The sequence below is a fragment of the Theropithecus gelada genome, unplaced genomic scaffold (genome assembly GCF_003255815.1).
Source record: "Theropithecus gelada isolate Dixy unplaced genomic scaffold, Tgel_1.0 HiC_scaffold_162, whole genome shotgun sequence".
In the NCBI taxonomy this organism is placed as follows: Eukaryota; Metazoa; Chordata; class Mammalia; order Primates; family Cercopithecidae; genus Theropithecus; species Theropithecus gelada.
The window spans coordinates 3,723-18,622 of NW_020257990.1; the positions used below are offsets into that span (position 1 = coordinate 3,723).

Here is a 14,900-nt window from a genome sequence, read left to right on the forward strand (position 1 = left end):
AATACCAGCAGATTAAATCCAACAATGTATAAGAGGAAGTACAAGCCTTGACCAAGTGGGACTTATCCCAAGTATGCAAGGCCGGTTAAATATTCAACAATCAATTATTGTGATCAATCACATTAACAGGCTAATGAAGAAAAATCACATGTTCATATCAATAGATGCAGAAAAAGCATTTGACAAAATCTAACACCTATGTTATGATAATCACTCTCAGCAAGCTTTAGTTTGCTAAAGAACATCTACAAAAACCCTACAGCTAACAACATACTTAATGGTGAGGAACTTGAAGGTTTCCTGTTAAGATCAAGAACAAGGCCTGTCTCTACAGAACCAACCTGCCTCAAAGTCTTGAGAACACTTAATATTTGTGGGGGGAAGAAAAATCTTACAATACAAAGACAATAGATTTGGAAAAGACTTGCCATTTGACATTTAAAAAAATGAGCAATGAAACTATTAGTGAAAAGGAATTAAATTTATCTTAACTGCTTATGGTAAAGGGCACAGTGGAATACAGGTTGAAAACTACAAATTTTTTGAAACTTAAACCAAAACACAGTGCCCAGATAATTTTCCCAAGCCAGTAATTTGTCCATTTTTTGTTGGTTCCAGGAGAAAAATGGCATATGAGAACAAAAAATGTTTAGCATTCCATATGTCATTTGTTCAAATATCTTAGCCACATTTCTACTCCTATATTTGGCCAATTTATCTTAATATAGTGTTTTTATTTAATAGATCACCATAAGAGAAAACTAGGCCCTTTTTCTCTAGAAAAATGACAAGACGTGGAGCTACTGTTGTAGACTGCTGAGAGGTTCTATACAATTAGTGGAACCATTTTCTTTATGTTAAAACCTCTAAGTCATGGCTTTGACCTGTGTTTCAGATGAAGCAGATAACTAAAAAAGAAATTAATTCATTTGTATAATTTGGCAAGTTTTGATAATACTCAAATATTTGAGTTATTAAGGCGTTCTTGTGAAGGAACAGCGTTCTTGTGAAGGAATTGGCAATTAGCTGCTGCCTCTTTTGGGGAAACGTATTTCCTTATTTTCAATAACAAAATAAATCTAAACACCTTGGCATCCTCAGGCCTCTTTTCTGTTGCAGTTACTGAAGCTCTTTCAAGAAATGGTAATTTTGAATTCCAGGAAAGAGCTTTAGGCATGGGTGGTTATTTAATAACTTTTTAAAAAAAGTCTAGTTTCTCTTTTTTTGTTTTGTTTTTCGACAGTCTCACTCTGTCGCCCAGGCTGGAGTGCAGTGGTGTGATCACGGCTCACTGCAGCTTCCACCTCTGGGGCTCAAGTGATCCTCCCACCTCCGCCTCCTTAGTAGCAGGGACTACAGTACAGGCACCGTGCTCAGCTTATTTTTGTATTACTAATATTTTTGTAGAGACGGGTTTTTTCCATGTTGGCCAGACTGGTCTCAAGCAATTTGGAGGCCTTGGCCTCCCAAAGTGCTGGGATTACAGGTGTGCATCACCGCGTCTGACCAGGAGTCTAGTTTCAAAATGCAGTGGTAGGGGTTTTTTTCAGCGCTAACCAAAAATAAGACAAGCTGGGCAAAACTTGGGCAGCATGTCCTATACGATTCCTTTAAGCCCAGTATATATTTTCCGAGTTAATGTTTGAGTTTCTTGAGTTTGTCAGCTTGCAAGCTATTATACGGAAAGGCAATATTTTATACACTCATTACAGCCTAATAAAACCAACACCGACCCTTACAACTCTGAATTCATTACTTATCAGTTATATTCACTTTGTCTCTAGAACTCTCAATTCCGTCTACATTTTGGTTATTGCCGCAACTTCCCTAAATCTCACGTCAGACTGCAATCCTATGGTTCCCCGCAATATTTTGACCATCCCTCCCCCGCCCCTCATCAGCAAACTAGGGAGTACTTCACCATTGCTTTGTGAAAGTAACAATGCGAGAGCTTGTCTATACGTTTGGCCAAAACGCGTCCTCCAACAGTGTACGTCCTAATCCCTTCATTTATCTTCCCACATCCACCCTCCTTCCAGCAAATAAACCTCGGAACTTAGTCGAAATCTGTCACTTACTTCGCTCCTCCTACCAGCGGCCTATTGCTTCTGCCCTCCCCAGTGAACCCAACCTAGTTCCTCTTCCCAGTCCTCCCATTTCTCAAGAAAGACAACCACCTCTGTTTTTTTCAGGGCTTTACGTGCTAGGTGTGGTTTCTTCCTCCGCATCCAACCAGCGACCCTCCGTGCCTCCCCACCCAGGACGGACCTCCACCTCGGGAACCGCCGACCGCGCAGCGGCCCCAGGACCCGCAGCCACCCTCTCCCCGGAGCACTACTTCCGGATCTCGGGTGTTTCCCCTTTACGGTTCCCTCCACCCCCTCAGACACCTCCTAGATCTTTATACTAACTAGCAGGGTCGCAGCTGGGACCCTGGCTAGCCGAACGCAACAGTTCTTCTCCACGAAGACGCGCAGAGTAGCTTCTCCAGCCTGAGAAATCCGGTCCGGCTGCGTAGAGTGGCGGCCGTGGAGGGACACTTTGTTTTGAACACCAAGTAGGGCACACCCGGAAGTGGCGCGGTACAGGAGCAGCGCTGCCGCCGGGGGTGGGTGCCAGGGACCTGGAGGTGGAGGGGATGCGGCGATACTCTGGCGTGTGAGCGGAGAGCGGAGTGCTGGGGAGCGGGAGCGGGAGCGGGAGCGGGAGGGGGGGCCTTCTAGCTTTCGTTCTATGGTGGCAGATCCGGCTGGGTTCCGGGAAGCGAGGGCCTCGCGGAGTGACTGGGTTGGTGAAGGGCTACTGCGGCCGAAGGGGAGCCCGCCTCACTTCATTCTTCCACTCTGAGGGACCCGCTCTCTTCTGGTCACTACATCTTCCTCCCTTACTTCGTTTGGCAAGGGGTGTTGTACTTGTGAGGAAGTCGCAGCTGGAGCTGGGAGTCCTCTTGAGTTTTCTCTGCTTCTAAGAGGAGGCGAACGGCCGCCTTGGTGGGGACTTACTGCTTTTGGCCTGAGATAACTAACGCTCTTTCCTTCACTATACCGCCGACTTACAACGTTTCTGTCTACTCCTTTCAGCTTCCGACTTTGACTCCTTACCTTAAAAGATGCTGGAGTCATACGTAACTCCAATTTTAATGAGCTATGTGAATCGCTACATCAAGAACTTAAAGCCGTCGGATCTACAGCTTTCACTATGGGGTGGAGACGTCGTACTTAGCAAGCTCGAGTTAAAGTTGGATGTGCTGGAACAGGTAAGCTATGTAGCTGTCATGAACTGGAAACAGTTTTCAACTTGTTTAGACGGTAATCTGTTGTATCCTACGCCTTGACTTTGTGCTATAAAAACGAAACTTTTCTACTGATGTATTTTGAACTACCCTGAAACAAGGGGGCCTTATTTTACATTATTTTCTTTTTTTTTGAGATGGAGTCTTGCTCTGTCGCCCAGACTGGAGTGCAGCCGCGTGATCTCGGCTCTCTGCAACCTCCACCTCTGGGGCTCAGGCAGTTCTCCTGCCGTAGCCTCCCTAAGAGCTGGGATTACATGTGCGCACCACCACGCCTGGCTAATTTTTGTATTTCTAGTAGAGACGGGGTTTCACCATGTTGGCCAGGCTGCTCTCGAACTCCTGACCTCAGGTGATCCGCCTGCCTCGGTCTCCCAAAGTGCTGGGATTATAGACGTGAGCCACTACGCCCGACCTGCATTATTTTTAAAAATAGTTTGTTCCCAGGTGACGGTATATTAGAATGGAATTACTTAAAGTTGCCTTGACAGAAAGACGATTTCATTGTTCATGTTAGAATTGTTCTATTTAGTCAATTTTCAAGCATTATGAATGTGCTAATTTATGTTGTCAAAATTCTGTATAAGCCTGGAAAATATTACATTCTCATTCTCCTTTTTGGGCAGTGGAAGGATTTGAAGGCCATCAGGAAGTGTGGCTGGCTGGTGGGGGTTGAGGAAAAAAAGATTAAAAAAAAAAAAAGCAGGTTCAGATCATGAGGAAAGATGACATTTCCCACAGCATCCTCAGAGTGTTGAGTAGATACATTGAGAATGGCAGTAAAATTGGAAACTTCTTTATTAATCGTTTTAGTTTCTTTTAACATGAGATTGGTCTGATGCAAAAGAACTCTAACTTCAAAGATCACATATTCATTAATTCACTTATTACATTTATTAGTAACATATGCCAAGAAATTCTGTTAGGCTTGAGGATCTGTGCAAGCTCAGAAGAATCAGAGACCAAATGATTTTTAGGAGATAAGGGAAGACTTAATCTGACAGTGATAGTTATTGATAATTTTTAGGTGTAGTCCACAGCCTCTTTTATTACTCTTTTATTAAGTCAGTCTAGACTTAACACTAAGAAATAATACTCCTGGCTGCTGCTTTTTCCTGTTTCCAAGGTTAGTTGAGTGGCTTAGTATTTTCATTTTCTTTTTCTTTTTTTTTTTTTGATGAGCACAAATCCCAAGTATAACAGCTGAGTTTTTTTTTTTTTGAGACAGAGTCTCGCTCTGTCGCACAGACTGGAGTGCAGTGGCGCCATCTCGGCTCACTGCAAGCTCCATCTCCCGGGTTCACGCCATTCTCCTGCCTCAGCCTCCTGAGTAGCTGGGACTATAGGCGCCCGCCACCACGCCCTGCTAATTTTTTGTATTTTTAGTAGAGACGGGGTTTCACTGTGTTAGCCAGGATGGTGTCGATCTCCTGACCTCATGATCCGCCTGCCTCAACCTCCCAAAGTGCTGGGATTACAGGCGTGAGCCACCGCGCCCAGCCAACAGCTCAATTTTAAAATGTTTTACACCTGTGCAACTACTGTCCAATAAAAACATAGAATGTTTCCAGCACCCCAAAAGGTTCACCTGTTTTACTTTTAGTAAGTACTCCGGGCTGGGCGCAGTGGCTCATGCCTGCATTCCCAGCACTTTGGGAGGCCAAAGCGGGCAGATCATGAGGTCAGGAGTTCGAGACCAGCCTGGCCAACATGGCGAAACCATGTCTCTACTAAAAATACAAAAAATTAGCTGGGCGTGGTGGCATGCGCCTGTAATCCCAGCTACTCGGGAGACTGAGGCAGGAGAATTGCTTCAATCTGGGAGGGGAAGGTTGCAGTGAGCCAAGATCACGCCACTGGGCTCCAGCCTGGGCGACAAAGTGAGACTCCATCTGGGGTAGGGGGACGTACTCCCCATTCCTAAAAGAGGTGACTGGTAATCTGACTTCTGTCAACACAGATAAGTTTTACCTGGTTTTGAACCTCAAAAAAATTGGAATCACTTGTGTTTGGCTTTTTTCTTTCAACCTTTCTAAGATTAACCCCTGTTGTTAGAAGAGTTTGTTTTTCGTATTGTCAGTACTATTCCATTGCATAAAGATTCCACAATTTACTTACACATTCTCCTTTTGATGGACACTTGGTTTTTTAATATTTGTGGCTGGTGAAGAAAGCTTCCATGAACATTCCAGTACATCTGTCTTGTTAAGATAAGTATTAATATCTCTTAGGCATATACCTAGAAGGTAGGGCCTGTGTTTAGCCTGTGTTTTCATTTCATATTGCCAGATAGTCTTCCAAAGTGGTTATATCAATTCCAGTCTCACCAACAACTTATGAGCATTCCAGGTATTTCACATTTTTGCTACTACTTGGTATGTTTGTTATTTTCATGTTAGCCTTTCCAGTGGGTGTGTAGTGATATCTCATTGTAATTTTAACTTCTATTTTCCTCATGACTAATGATGTTTTTATATTCTTATTGGCCATTTAGCTATCTTTTTTTTTTTGTGAAGTCTAAGTCTTTTTTCCTTTTGTAAAGATTGAATTTTCTGTTGTATTGATGTATAGGAAATCTTTTTTTTTTTGAGACAGAGTCTCACTCTGTCGCCCAGGCTGGAGTGCAGTGGCGTGATCTAGGCTCACTGCAAGCTCCACCTCCCGGGTTCACGCCATTCTCCTGCCTCAGCCTCCCGAATAACTGGGACTACAGGCACCCACTACCATGCCCAGCTAATTTTTTGTATTTTTAGTAGTGATGGGGTTTCACCATGTTAGCCAGGATGTTTTCGATCCTTTGACCTTGTGATCCGCCTGCCTCGGCCTCCCAAAGTGCTGGGATTACAGGTGTGAGCCACCATGCCCGGCCAGGAATTCTTTATATATTTTGGAAATGAGTCCTTTGCCGGATAGATGTTTTGCAGTATTTACTTTCAGTTTGTGGCTTGTATCTTTACTCATAAAGGTGTCTTGATGAATAAAAGTTAATAATCTTACTGAATTCCAGTTTATCAATCTTTTCCCTTGTGGTTAGGGTTTTTATTGTCTTGTTTAAGAAATCTGTGCTTAAACCAACAATATATATTCTTTTATATTTCTTTTAGGAGCTTTATTAAATTCCATGATTCATCTCAAATTTGTTTTTCTGCATATGTGTAATAGAGGTAAAGATTAATTTATTTCCATTGATAGTTGATCTATATCATTTGTTGAACTCTTCTTCCCTTACTCAATTACAGTAAGCCTTTACTGTAAATCAGGTTGCCATATGTGTGTGGATTTGTTTCTGAACTCTTTATTCTATTGAGTGGTCTGTTTGTCTATTCTTGGGTCACTCCATATGGTTAGTGTAGCTTTTATAATAAGACTTGGTATCTCAGTGTAATTAGTACAACTTTGTTCTTTTCTCCTTCAAGATTTTCGTAACTATTTTAGGTCCTTTGTATTTCCACATATATTTTATTTTATTTATTTATTTTTTTGAGACAGAGTCTCGCTTTGTAGCCCAGGCCAGAGTGCAGTAGTGCGATCTCGGCCCACTGCAACCTCCACCTCTCTGTGGAGCAGTTCTCCTGCTGCAGCCTCCCTAGTAGCTGGGATTACAGGTGTGCACCACCACGCCTGGCTAATTTTTGTATTTTTAGTAGAGATGGGGTTTCACCAGGTTGGCCAGGATGGTGTCGATCTCCTGAGCTCAGGTGATCCACCCGCCTTGGCCTCTCAAAGTGCTGGGATTACAGGCATGAGCCACCATGCCCAGCCTATCATATACATTTTAATTTCAACTTGTAACTTTTATAATTAATTTCTAAAAAGGAAAGCTGTTAGTGTTTTTGCTGAGATTACATTGAATCTATAGATCAATTTTGGATGAATTAACATATTGAGTTGACATAGTTTTGAGTTTTTCAATTCATGTACAGAGCATTGCTTTCCATAGTTTTAGGCCTTTAATTTCTCTCAGCAATGTTTTGAACTTTTTAGAGAAATTTTGCATGTATTTAATTAAATTTTACCTCTTTTTATTGATGGTTAAGTAGTATTTTAAAAACCTGTTTTCTGGCTAAGTGTGGTGGCTTTTACTTGTAATCAATCACAGCACTTTGGGAGGCCAAGGTGGATGGATCACTTGAGGTCAGGAGTTTGAGATCAGCCTGGCCGATATGGCAAAACCTTGTCTCTACTAAAATTACAAAAATTAGCCAGGTGTGGTGGCTGATGCATGTAATCCCAGCTACTTGGGACACTGAGGCACGAGAATCACTTGAACTGGGAAGGTGGAGGTTGCAGTGAGCCGAGATCGCGCCACTGGACTCCAGCCTGGGCGACAGAGTGAGACTCTGTCTCAAAAAGCAAACACAAAAAAACCTCTATTTTTAAATAATTTGTTACCAGTACAGGGAAATAAAATTGATTTTAGTATGTTGACCTATCCAGTGACCCAACTTGTCTAACAGTTTTTGGTAGGTTCTTTTGGATTGTCCATGTTCAATCATGTCATCTGCAAATAATGACAGTTTTACATCTTTCTATCCAATACTTGTATCTTTTATTTCGTTTTATTTCATTAATGCACTGGGCTAGGACCTTTTATATAATGTGGAGTAGAGGTCATAAGAATAGACATCCTTTTTTGTTTCCAATTTCAGTGGGAAAGTATTCAGTGTTTTACTATTAAGTATGTTGTTAGCTATAAATAACCTTTATTGAGTTGAGATTTTCTTGTATTACTACTTTTCCAATGAGTTTTAAAAATCGTAAATGAATGCTGAATTTTATCAAATATTACATTTAATGAGTTGATACATGATTTTTCTCTTTTGTTTTATTAATGTGGTAAATTACATTGTTTTCAAATCTTAACCTTGCATTCCTGGAATAAACCTGATTATATATTATCTTTTTTACATATTGTTGGATTCAATTTGTTAAATTTTGATTGATTTTGTTGTGTATTTGCTTATAAGCGATACTAGCCTGTGATTTTCCTTTCTTGGAATGTTGTTTCCTGGTTTTGAATGTCATATATATATATGTGTGTGTGTGTATATATGTATATATAGGACTTATTGATTTATTTGTGAGGTATTCCCTCTTTTTATAATCTCTGACAGTTTAAGATCAATGTTAGTAGTTTTTTAAAAATTGTGATAGAATATATATAATACAACCTTTATCATCTTAACTTTTTTTTTTTTTTTTGAGACAGAGTTTCACTCTTGTTGCCCAGGCTGGAGTGTAATGGTACGATCTTGGCCCACTGCAACCTCTGCTTCCTGGGTTCAAACAATTTTCCTGCCTCAGCCTTCCAAGTAGCTGGGATTACAGGCGCCCACTGCAATGCCTGGCTAATTTTTTGTATTTTTAGTAGAGATTGGGTTTTACTATGTTGGCCGGGCTGGCCTCAAACTCCTGACCTCAGGTGATCCACCTACCTTGGCCTCCCAAAGTGCTGGGATTACAGGCATGAGATCATGCCTGGCCCATTTTAACCATTTTTAAATGTACAATTCTGTGATATTACTTATGTTTACATTGTTGTGCAACCATCACTGCTACTTATCTCTAGAATATTTTCGTCTTCCCAAACTGAAATTTGGGAAGTACCCATTAGACACTAACTCCCTATTTTCCCCTCTTCCCAGCCCCTTGCAACCACTATTCTACTTTATGACTGTATGAATTTGACTATTTTAAGTACCTCATATAAGTGGACTCATTCAATGTTCTTTTGTTATTGGCGTATTTCACTTAGCACAATGTCTAAAAAAGCTTATTCATGTTGTAGCATATGCCACTATGTCCTTTGTTTTTAAGTCTAAATAATCTATTAGATGTACATGCCACATTTTGTTCATTCATTTATTCACTGATAGATAGTTGGGTTGCTTTCATCTTTTGGCTATAATGCTGATATGAAGGTAGGTGTACAAATATACCTGAGACTGTGCTTTTAATTTATTTGGGTATACACCCAGAAATGGAATTGCTAGATCATATGATAATTCTGCGTTTAATTTTTTGAGGAATTATCATACTGTTTTCCACAGTGATTGCGTTGTTTTACATTCCTACCAGCAATGTGCAAAGGTTCGAAGTGCTCCATGTCCTCACTAACACTTGTTGTCTTACTTTTTTTTTTTTTTAATATAGCTAACCTAATGGGTATGAAATGATATCTCAGTGTGGTTTTAATTTGCATTTCTCTGATGATTAGTGATGTTGAGCCTCTTTTCTCATGTACTTATTAGCTATGTTTGTCTTCTTTGGAGAAATGCCTATTTGAGTCCTTTGCCCAATTTTGAATTGGGTTCTTTGTTTTTTGTTGTTGTTGAGTTATAGGAGTTCTGTATGTATTGTGGATATCAATCCCTTATCAGATACATGATTTGCAGATATTTTCTCACATGCTGTCAGTGGCATCTTACTCTATAATAGCATCCTTTGATACACCAAAGTTTTTAATTTTGATGAAGTCCAACTTAGCTATTTTTCTCACTCATTGTCTGGATTTTTGCTGTCATACCCAATCATTGTCAAATCTAATGTCATGAAGCTTTTCTCCTGTGTTTTCTTCTAATTTTTTTGCTCTTACATAGTATAAGGTAGTGTTGCAACCTCTCTTTCTCTTTTTAAAATGTGGATATTCAGTTTTCCCAACACCATTTGTTGGTATCTGTACTTTCACACTAAATGGTCTTGACACCCTTCTCAAAAATCATTTGACCATAGATGTGAGGGTTTATTTCTGGGCTCTCAATACTATTCCATTGATTTATATGTCTGCCCTTATGACACTATCACACTGTTTGCATTATTGTAGCGTTGTAGTGAGTTTCAGAATCAGGAAGTGTGAGATTACCAACTTCTCAGTTTTTTAAGGAAAAATTAAACATGAAGTCATCTGGGTTATGATGTAAAGTTATAAACTGCTGATTTAATTTAAGACGTGTAGGATCATTTAGACTTTTATTTCTGCTGTTGTCAGTTTTGGTGAATTGTATCTTTCAAGGAATTTCCCTATTTTTTGAAAATTCGGGATCAGCAAACTGTGTCCTGGGCCTGCTTTTGTAAATACAGTTTTATTGAAACATAGCTACTCATTTTATTGTCTGTGGCTGCTTTTGCCCTAAAACAGCAGAATTAAGTAGCTAGGACAGAGACTGCGTGGCTTGCAAAAGCCTAAAGTATTTACTGTCTCCATCTGTACTGAAAAAGTTTGCTGCCCTGCTCTAAATTGTTATATGTAAGGAATAAAGTTGGGTTTTTTGTTGTTTACTTTTTATTTTTTAATTTTAATTTTTTGAGACAAAGTCTCACTCTGTTGCACAGGCTGGAGTGCAATGGCATGATCACAGCTCTGTGCAGTCTTGACCTCTCAGGCTCAAGCTGTCTTCCCACCTCTGCCTCCTCTGAGTGCCAGTGCCACCATTTCCGAATGATTTTTATATTTTTTGTAGAGACAAGGTCTCGCGATGTTTCCCAGGCTGGTCTCAAACTCCTGGGCTCAAATGCCCTTCCAACCTCAGCCTCCCAAAGTGTTGGGATTACAGACGTGAGCGCCTTATGCCCAGGCTGGTGTTTATTATAAAGCTGCCTGACTTAAAAAAATTTATCTGTAGGATCTGCAGTGATATCTTCTTTTCATGCCTGATGCTGGTAATTTGTATTTTTTTCATCAATATTGCTAGGGTCTTACTAATTTTATTAATATTTTCAAAGAACTAATTTTTGTTTTCGTTGATTCTTTTTTGAATTGTACTTTTGTTCTTATTTTTATAATTTCTTTCACTTTTTTTGGATTTCATTTACTTTTCTTTTTTCTAGTTTCCTGAGTTGGAAACTTGAGTCATTGCTTTTTTCTCAGTCTTTTTCTACTGAAATATATATATGTAATGCTGTAATTTTTTTCTCTAACCATATATTTAGCAGTATCACGTGGGATTTCATGTTGTTTTTTCATTAAGTTAAAAAAATTTTATAATTTCCATTTTGATTTCTTTGATTATTGGGTTATTATTTGGCTTACTTAGAAGTATATTGCTTAATTTCCAAACATTTAGGAATTTGTTAATTATCTTTCTGTTACTGATTTCTATTTAATTCCACTGTGGTCAGCAGCACATTGTCTGTACGATTTTGCTTATTAAAATGTATAAATTAATATATAGTCTGTTTCTGTATAAGTGTTTAATGTGCAATTGATAAAAAGTGCATATTCTGCACTTGTTGCTGTAGCGTTCTGTAAATATCACTTACCAGAAATTGGTCATTAGAGTTCTTCAAATCTTGTAAATCCGTATGACTTTTCATTGTTTGCTTATTCTGTCAGCTACTAGATGTTGAGGTATGTCTGCAGATATAGCCATAGCTGGAGGTGTAACTTCCAGTTATGATTGTGGATTTGTCTATTTCTCATTTTTAGTTTTGTCAGTTTTCACTTTATATATCTTAAAGTTATGTTATTAAGTGTATACATATTTAGTATCATGACATCTCATTGTTTAATATACTTGAAACAAATCATTCTGAGAAGTGTCCCTCTTTTTTTATTTTTCTTTTTGTTATTGTGGTCCCTCTTTTTCCTTGTTTGGGTTTGATTTTGTTTTTCTACTCTCAAGGTGGACATTTAGGTTATTGATTTGAGATCTCTTTCTCTCTTTCTTCTTTTCTTTTTCTTTCTGGACAAGGCCCAGGCTAGAGTACAGTGTTGATCATTGCTCACTGCAGCTTCGACCACATGGGCTCAGGTGATTCTCTTACCTCAGCCTGGAAAGTAGCTAGGACCACATACCTGTACTATCACGCCTAGCTACTTAAAAAAAAAAAAAAAATTATTTGTAGAGGCAAGGTCTTGTATGTTGCCCAGGCTGCCTTTTTTCCTGTTGCAGACATTTACAGCTGTGCATTTCTTTAGCTGCATCCCATAAATTTTGGTATATTGTGTTTTCATTTTTACCCAGATCAATTATTTTCTGACTTCTCTTGATATGAATATGTATTTTTGCAGTTGCTGTAGTTGTTGGATGGAGTCGTTAGAGATGTATAGATGTCAGGTATAACTGGTTGATAATGTTGTTCAAACCTTCTCTGTCCTTGTTCACTTTCTATCCAGTTATTCTGTCCACTATTGTAAGTGAGATATCGTAGTCTCTGCTGTTATTGTTGAATTATCTATTTGTTCTTTCAGTTTTCTTAGTTTTTGCTATATATAGTATTTCAAGGGTTTGTTGCTATGTTCATCAATGGTTTATATCTTCTGCATGAAGGGACTCTTTTATCCTTACAAAATGTCGCATTTTGTTTTTAGTAACTTAAAAAAAAATAAGTCTCTTTTGTCTGATATTAGTATAATTGTTACAGCTTTCTGCTGTTACTATTTGCATATCTTTTTCTTTTCAACTCATTTATGTTTTTGAATCTAAAATGTGTTTGTTTTAAAGAGCATATAGTTATATCTTGTTACGTTTTAAAATTCAGCCTGATAATCTTTGCCTTTTAAAAATTGACATATAATAATTATATATGTTTATAGGGCACAGAGTGATACTTTGATACATGTATATAATGTGTAATGACCAAATCAAGGTAGTTAGCATATTCATCACCTCAGACGTATATCATTTCTTCATGTTGGGAACATTCAAAATCCTCTCTTCTAGCTATTTGAAAATCTACAGTAAATTATTGTTAACTGTAGTCACTCTACAGTGCTATAGAACACTAGAACTTATTCCTCTCATCCAACTGTAATTTTTTTTTGTAGTTCTTTTTTGATTTTTGATTTTAATTTTAGTGTGTACTTGGTAGGTCTATATATTTATGGTGTACATGAGATGTTTTAATACAGGCATGCAATGTTTAATAATCACATCATGTAAAATGGGGTATCCATTCCCTCAAGCATTCTTGGTGTTACAGACAACCTAATTATACTCTTTTACTTATTTAAAAATGTATAATTAAATTATTAATGACTATAGTCACCTTGTTGTGCTATCAAATACTAGGTCTTACTAATTCTATTGTTTTGGTACCCACTAACCATCTCTCCTCCTTGCGCCTTCCACGGGCTCTACCCTTCCCAGCCTCTGGTCCAGCTATAATTTTGTATCTGTTAATAAACATCTTCATACTCCCCATTTTTTCTTTACCTTCCTAGTATCTAGTAACCACTGTTATACGCTCTACTTCTATGATACCAACTTTTTCAGCCCTGTGTATGAGTGAGAATATGCAATATTTGTCTTTCTGTGCTTGACTTATTTCACATAACATAATGACTTTCATTTTTCATTCATGTTGCTGCAAAGGACAAGTTTTTTTTTTTTTTTTTTTGGCATAATAGTATTCCATTGTGCATACACACCACATTTTCTTTTCTTTCTTTTTTTTTTTTTTTTCCGAGACAGAGTCTTCCTCTGTTGCTCAGGGTGGAGTGCAGTGGTGCAATCTCGGCTCACTGCAACCTCTGCCTCCTGGGTTCAAGCGATTCTTCTGCCTCAGCCTCCCAAGTAGCTGGGACTACAGGTGCACGCCACCACACCTGACTAATTTTTGTATTTTTAGTAGAGATGGGGTTTCACCATATTGGCCAGGTGGGTCTCGAATGCCAGACCTCATGATCTGCCTGCCTCTGCCTCCCAAAGTGCTGGGATTAGAGGTGTGAGCTAGTACACCCATCCTATACCACATTTTCTTTATCCATCATTCCTTTGTAGATGGATAGTTAGGTTGATTCCATATCTTTGCTATTGTGTATAGAGCTGCAATAAACATGGGAGTACAAGGTATCTCTTTATCATACTAATTTTATTTGTATGTACACCCAGTAGTGGGATTGCTGGATTATATTTAGTTCTATTTCCAGCTTTTTAAGGAACTTTTATGGTGTTTTTCGTAATGGCTACTAATGTACATTCCCACCAAGTGTGTAAGTGTTTTCTTTTCTTTATATCCTCACGAGTATTTTGTTTGTTTGGGTAATAGCTGTTCTAACTGATATGATACTTTATTGTGGTTTTTATTTACATTTTCCCTATGATTAGTGATGTTGAACATTTTTCACATACCTGTTGGCCATTTATATGTCACCTTTTGAGAAATGTCTACTCAGAGCAATTGCCCAATTTTTTTTTTTTTTTTTTTTTTTTTGAGACGGAGTCTCGCTCTGTCCGCCCAGGCTGGAGTGCAGTGACCGGATCTCAGCTCACTGCAAGCTCCGCCTCTCGGGTTCACGCCATTCTCCTGCCTCAGCCTCCCGAGTAGCTGGGACTACAGGCGCCCGCCACCACGCCCGGCTAGTTTTTTGTATTTTTTAGTAGAGACGGGGTTTCACTGTATTAGCCAGGATGGTCTCGATCTCCTGACCTCGTGATCCGCCCATCTCAGCCTCCCAAAGTGCTGGGATTACAGGCTTGAGCCACCATGCCCGGCTGCAATTGCCCATTTTAAAATTGGAGTCTCTCTGTGTGTGGGTGTGTGAGTGTGTGTGTGTGCGCGTGCGTGCGTGTGTGCTATTGAGTTCCTTGTATATTATGGATATTAACCTCTTATACAATAAAATATTTGTCTAGACCGAAGTCCCAAAGCATTTTCTCTTGTGTTT

The 14,900-nt window shown here is 39.0% G+C and overlaps 1 protein-coding gene across 1 annotated transcript; it reads left to right on the forward strand.

Annotated features, from left to right (window-relative positions):
* The first annotated feature begins 1,871 nt into the window (after window positions 1–1,871).
* LOC112617407 lies at window positions 1,872–3,257 on the forward strand. Its single transcript, XM_025374176.1, has 2 exons — window positions 1,872–2,582; window positions 3,081–3,257. Exon 1 carries the CDS (start codon window positions 1,943–1,945, stop codon window positions 2,408–2,410), a length of 468 nt encoding a protein of 155 aa, XP_025229961.1. The 5' UTR covers window positions 1,872–1,942; the 3' UTR covers window positions 2,411–2,582; window positions 3,081–3,257.
* The last annotated feature ends 11,643 nt before the right edge of the window (window positions 3,258–14,900 follow it).

What these genes read in the sequence shown, in the direction of transcription:
- LOC112617407 (XM_025374176.1), top strand. Translation starts at nt 1,943, where the DNA reads ATGCGAGAGCTTGTCTATACGTTTGGCCAAAACGCGTCCTCCAACAGT.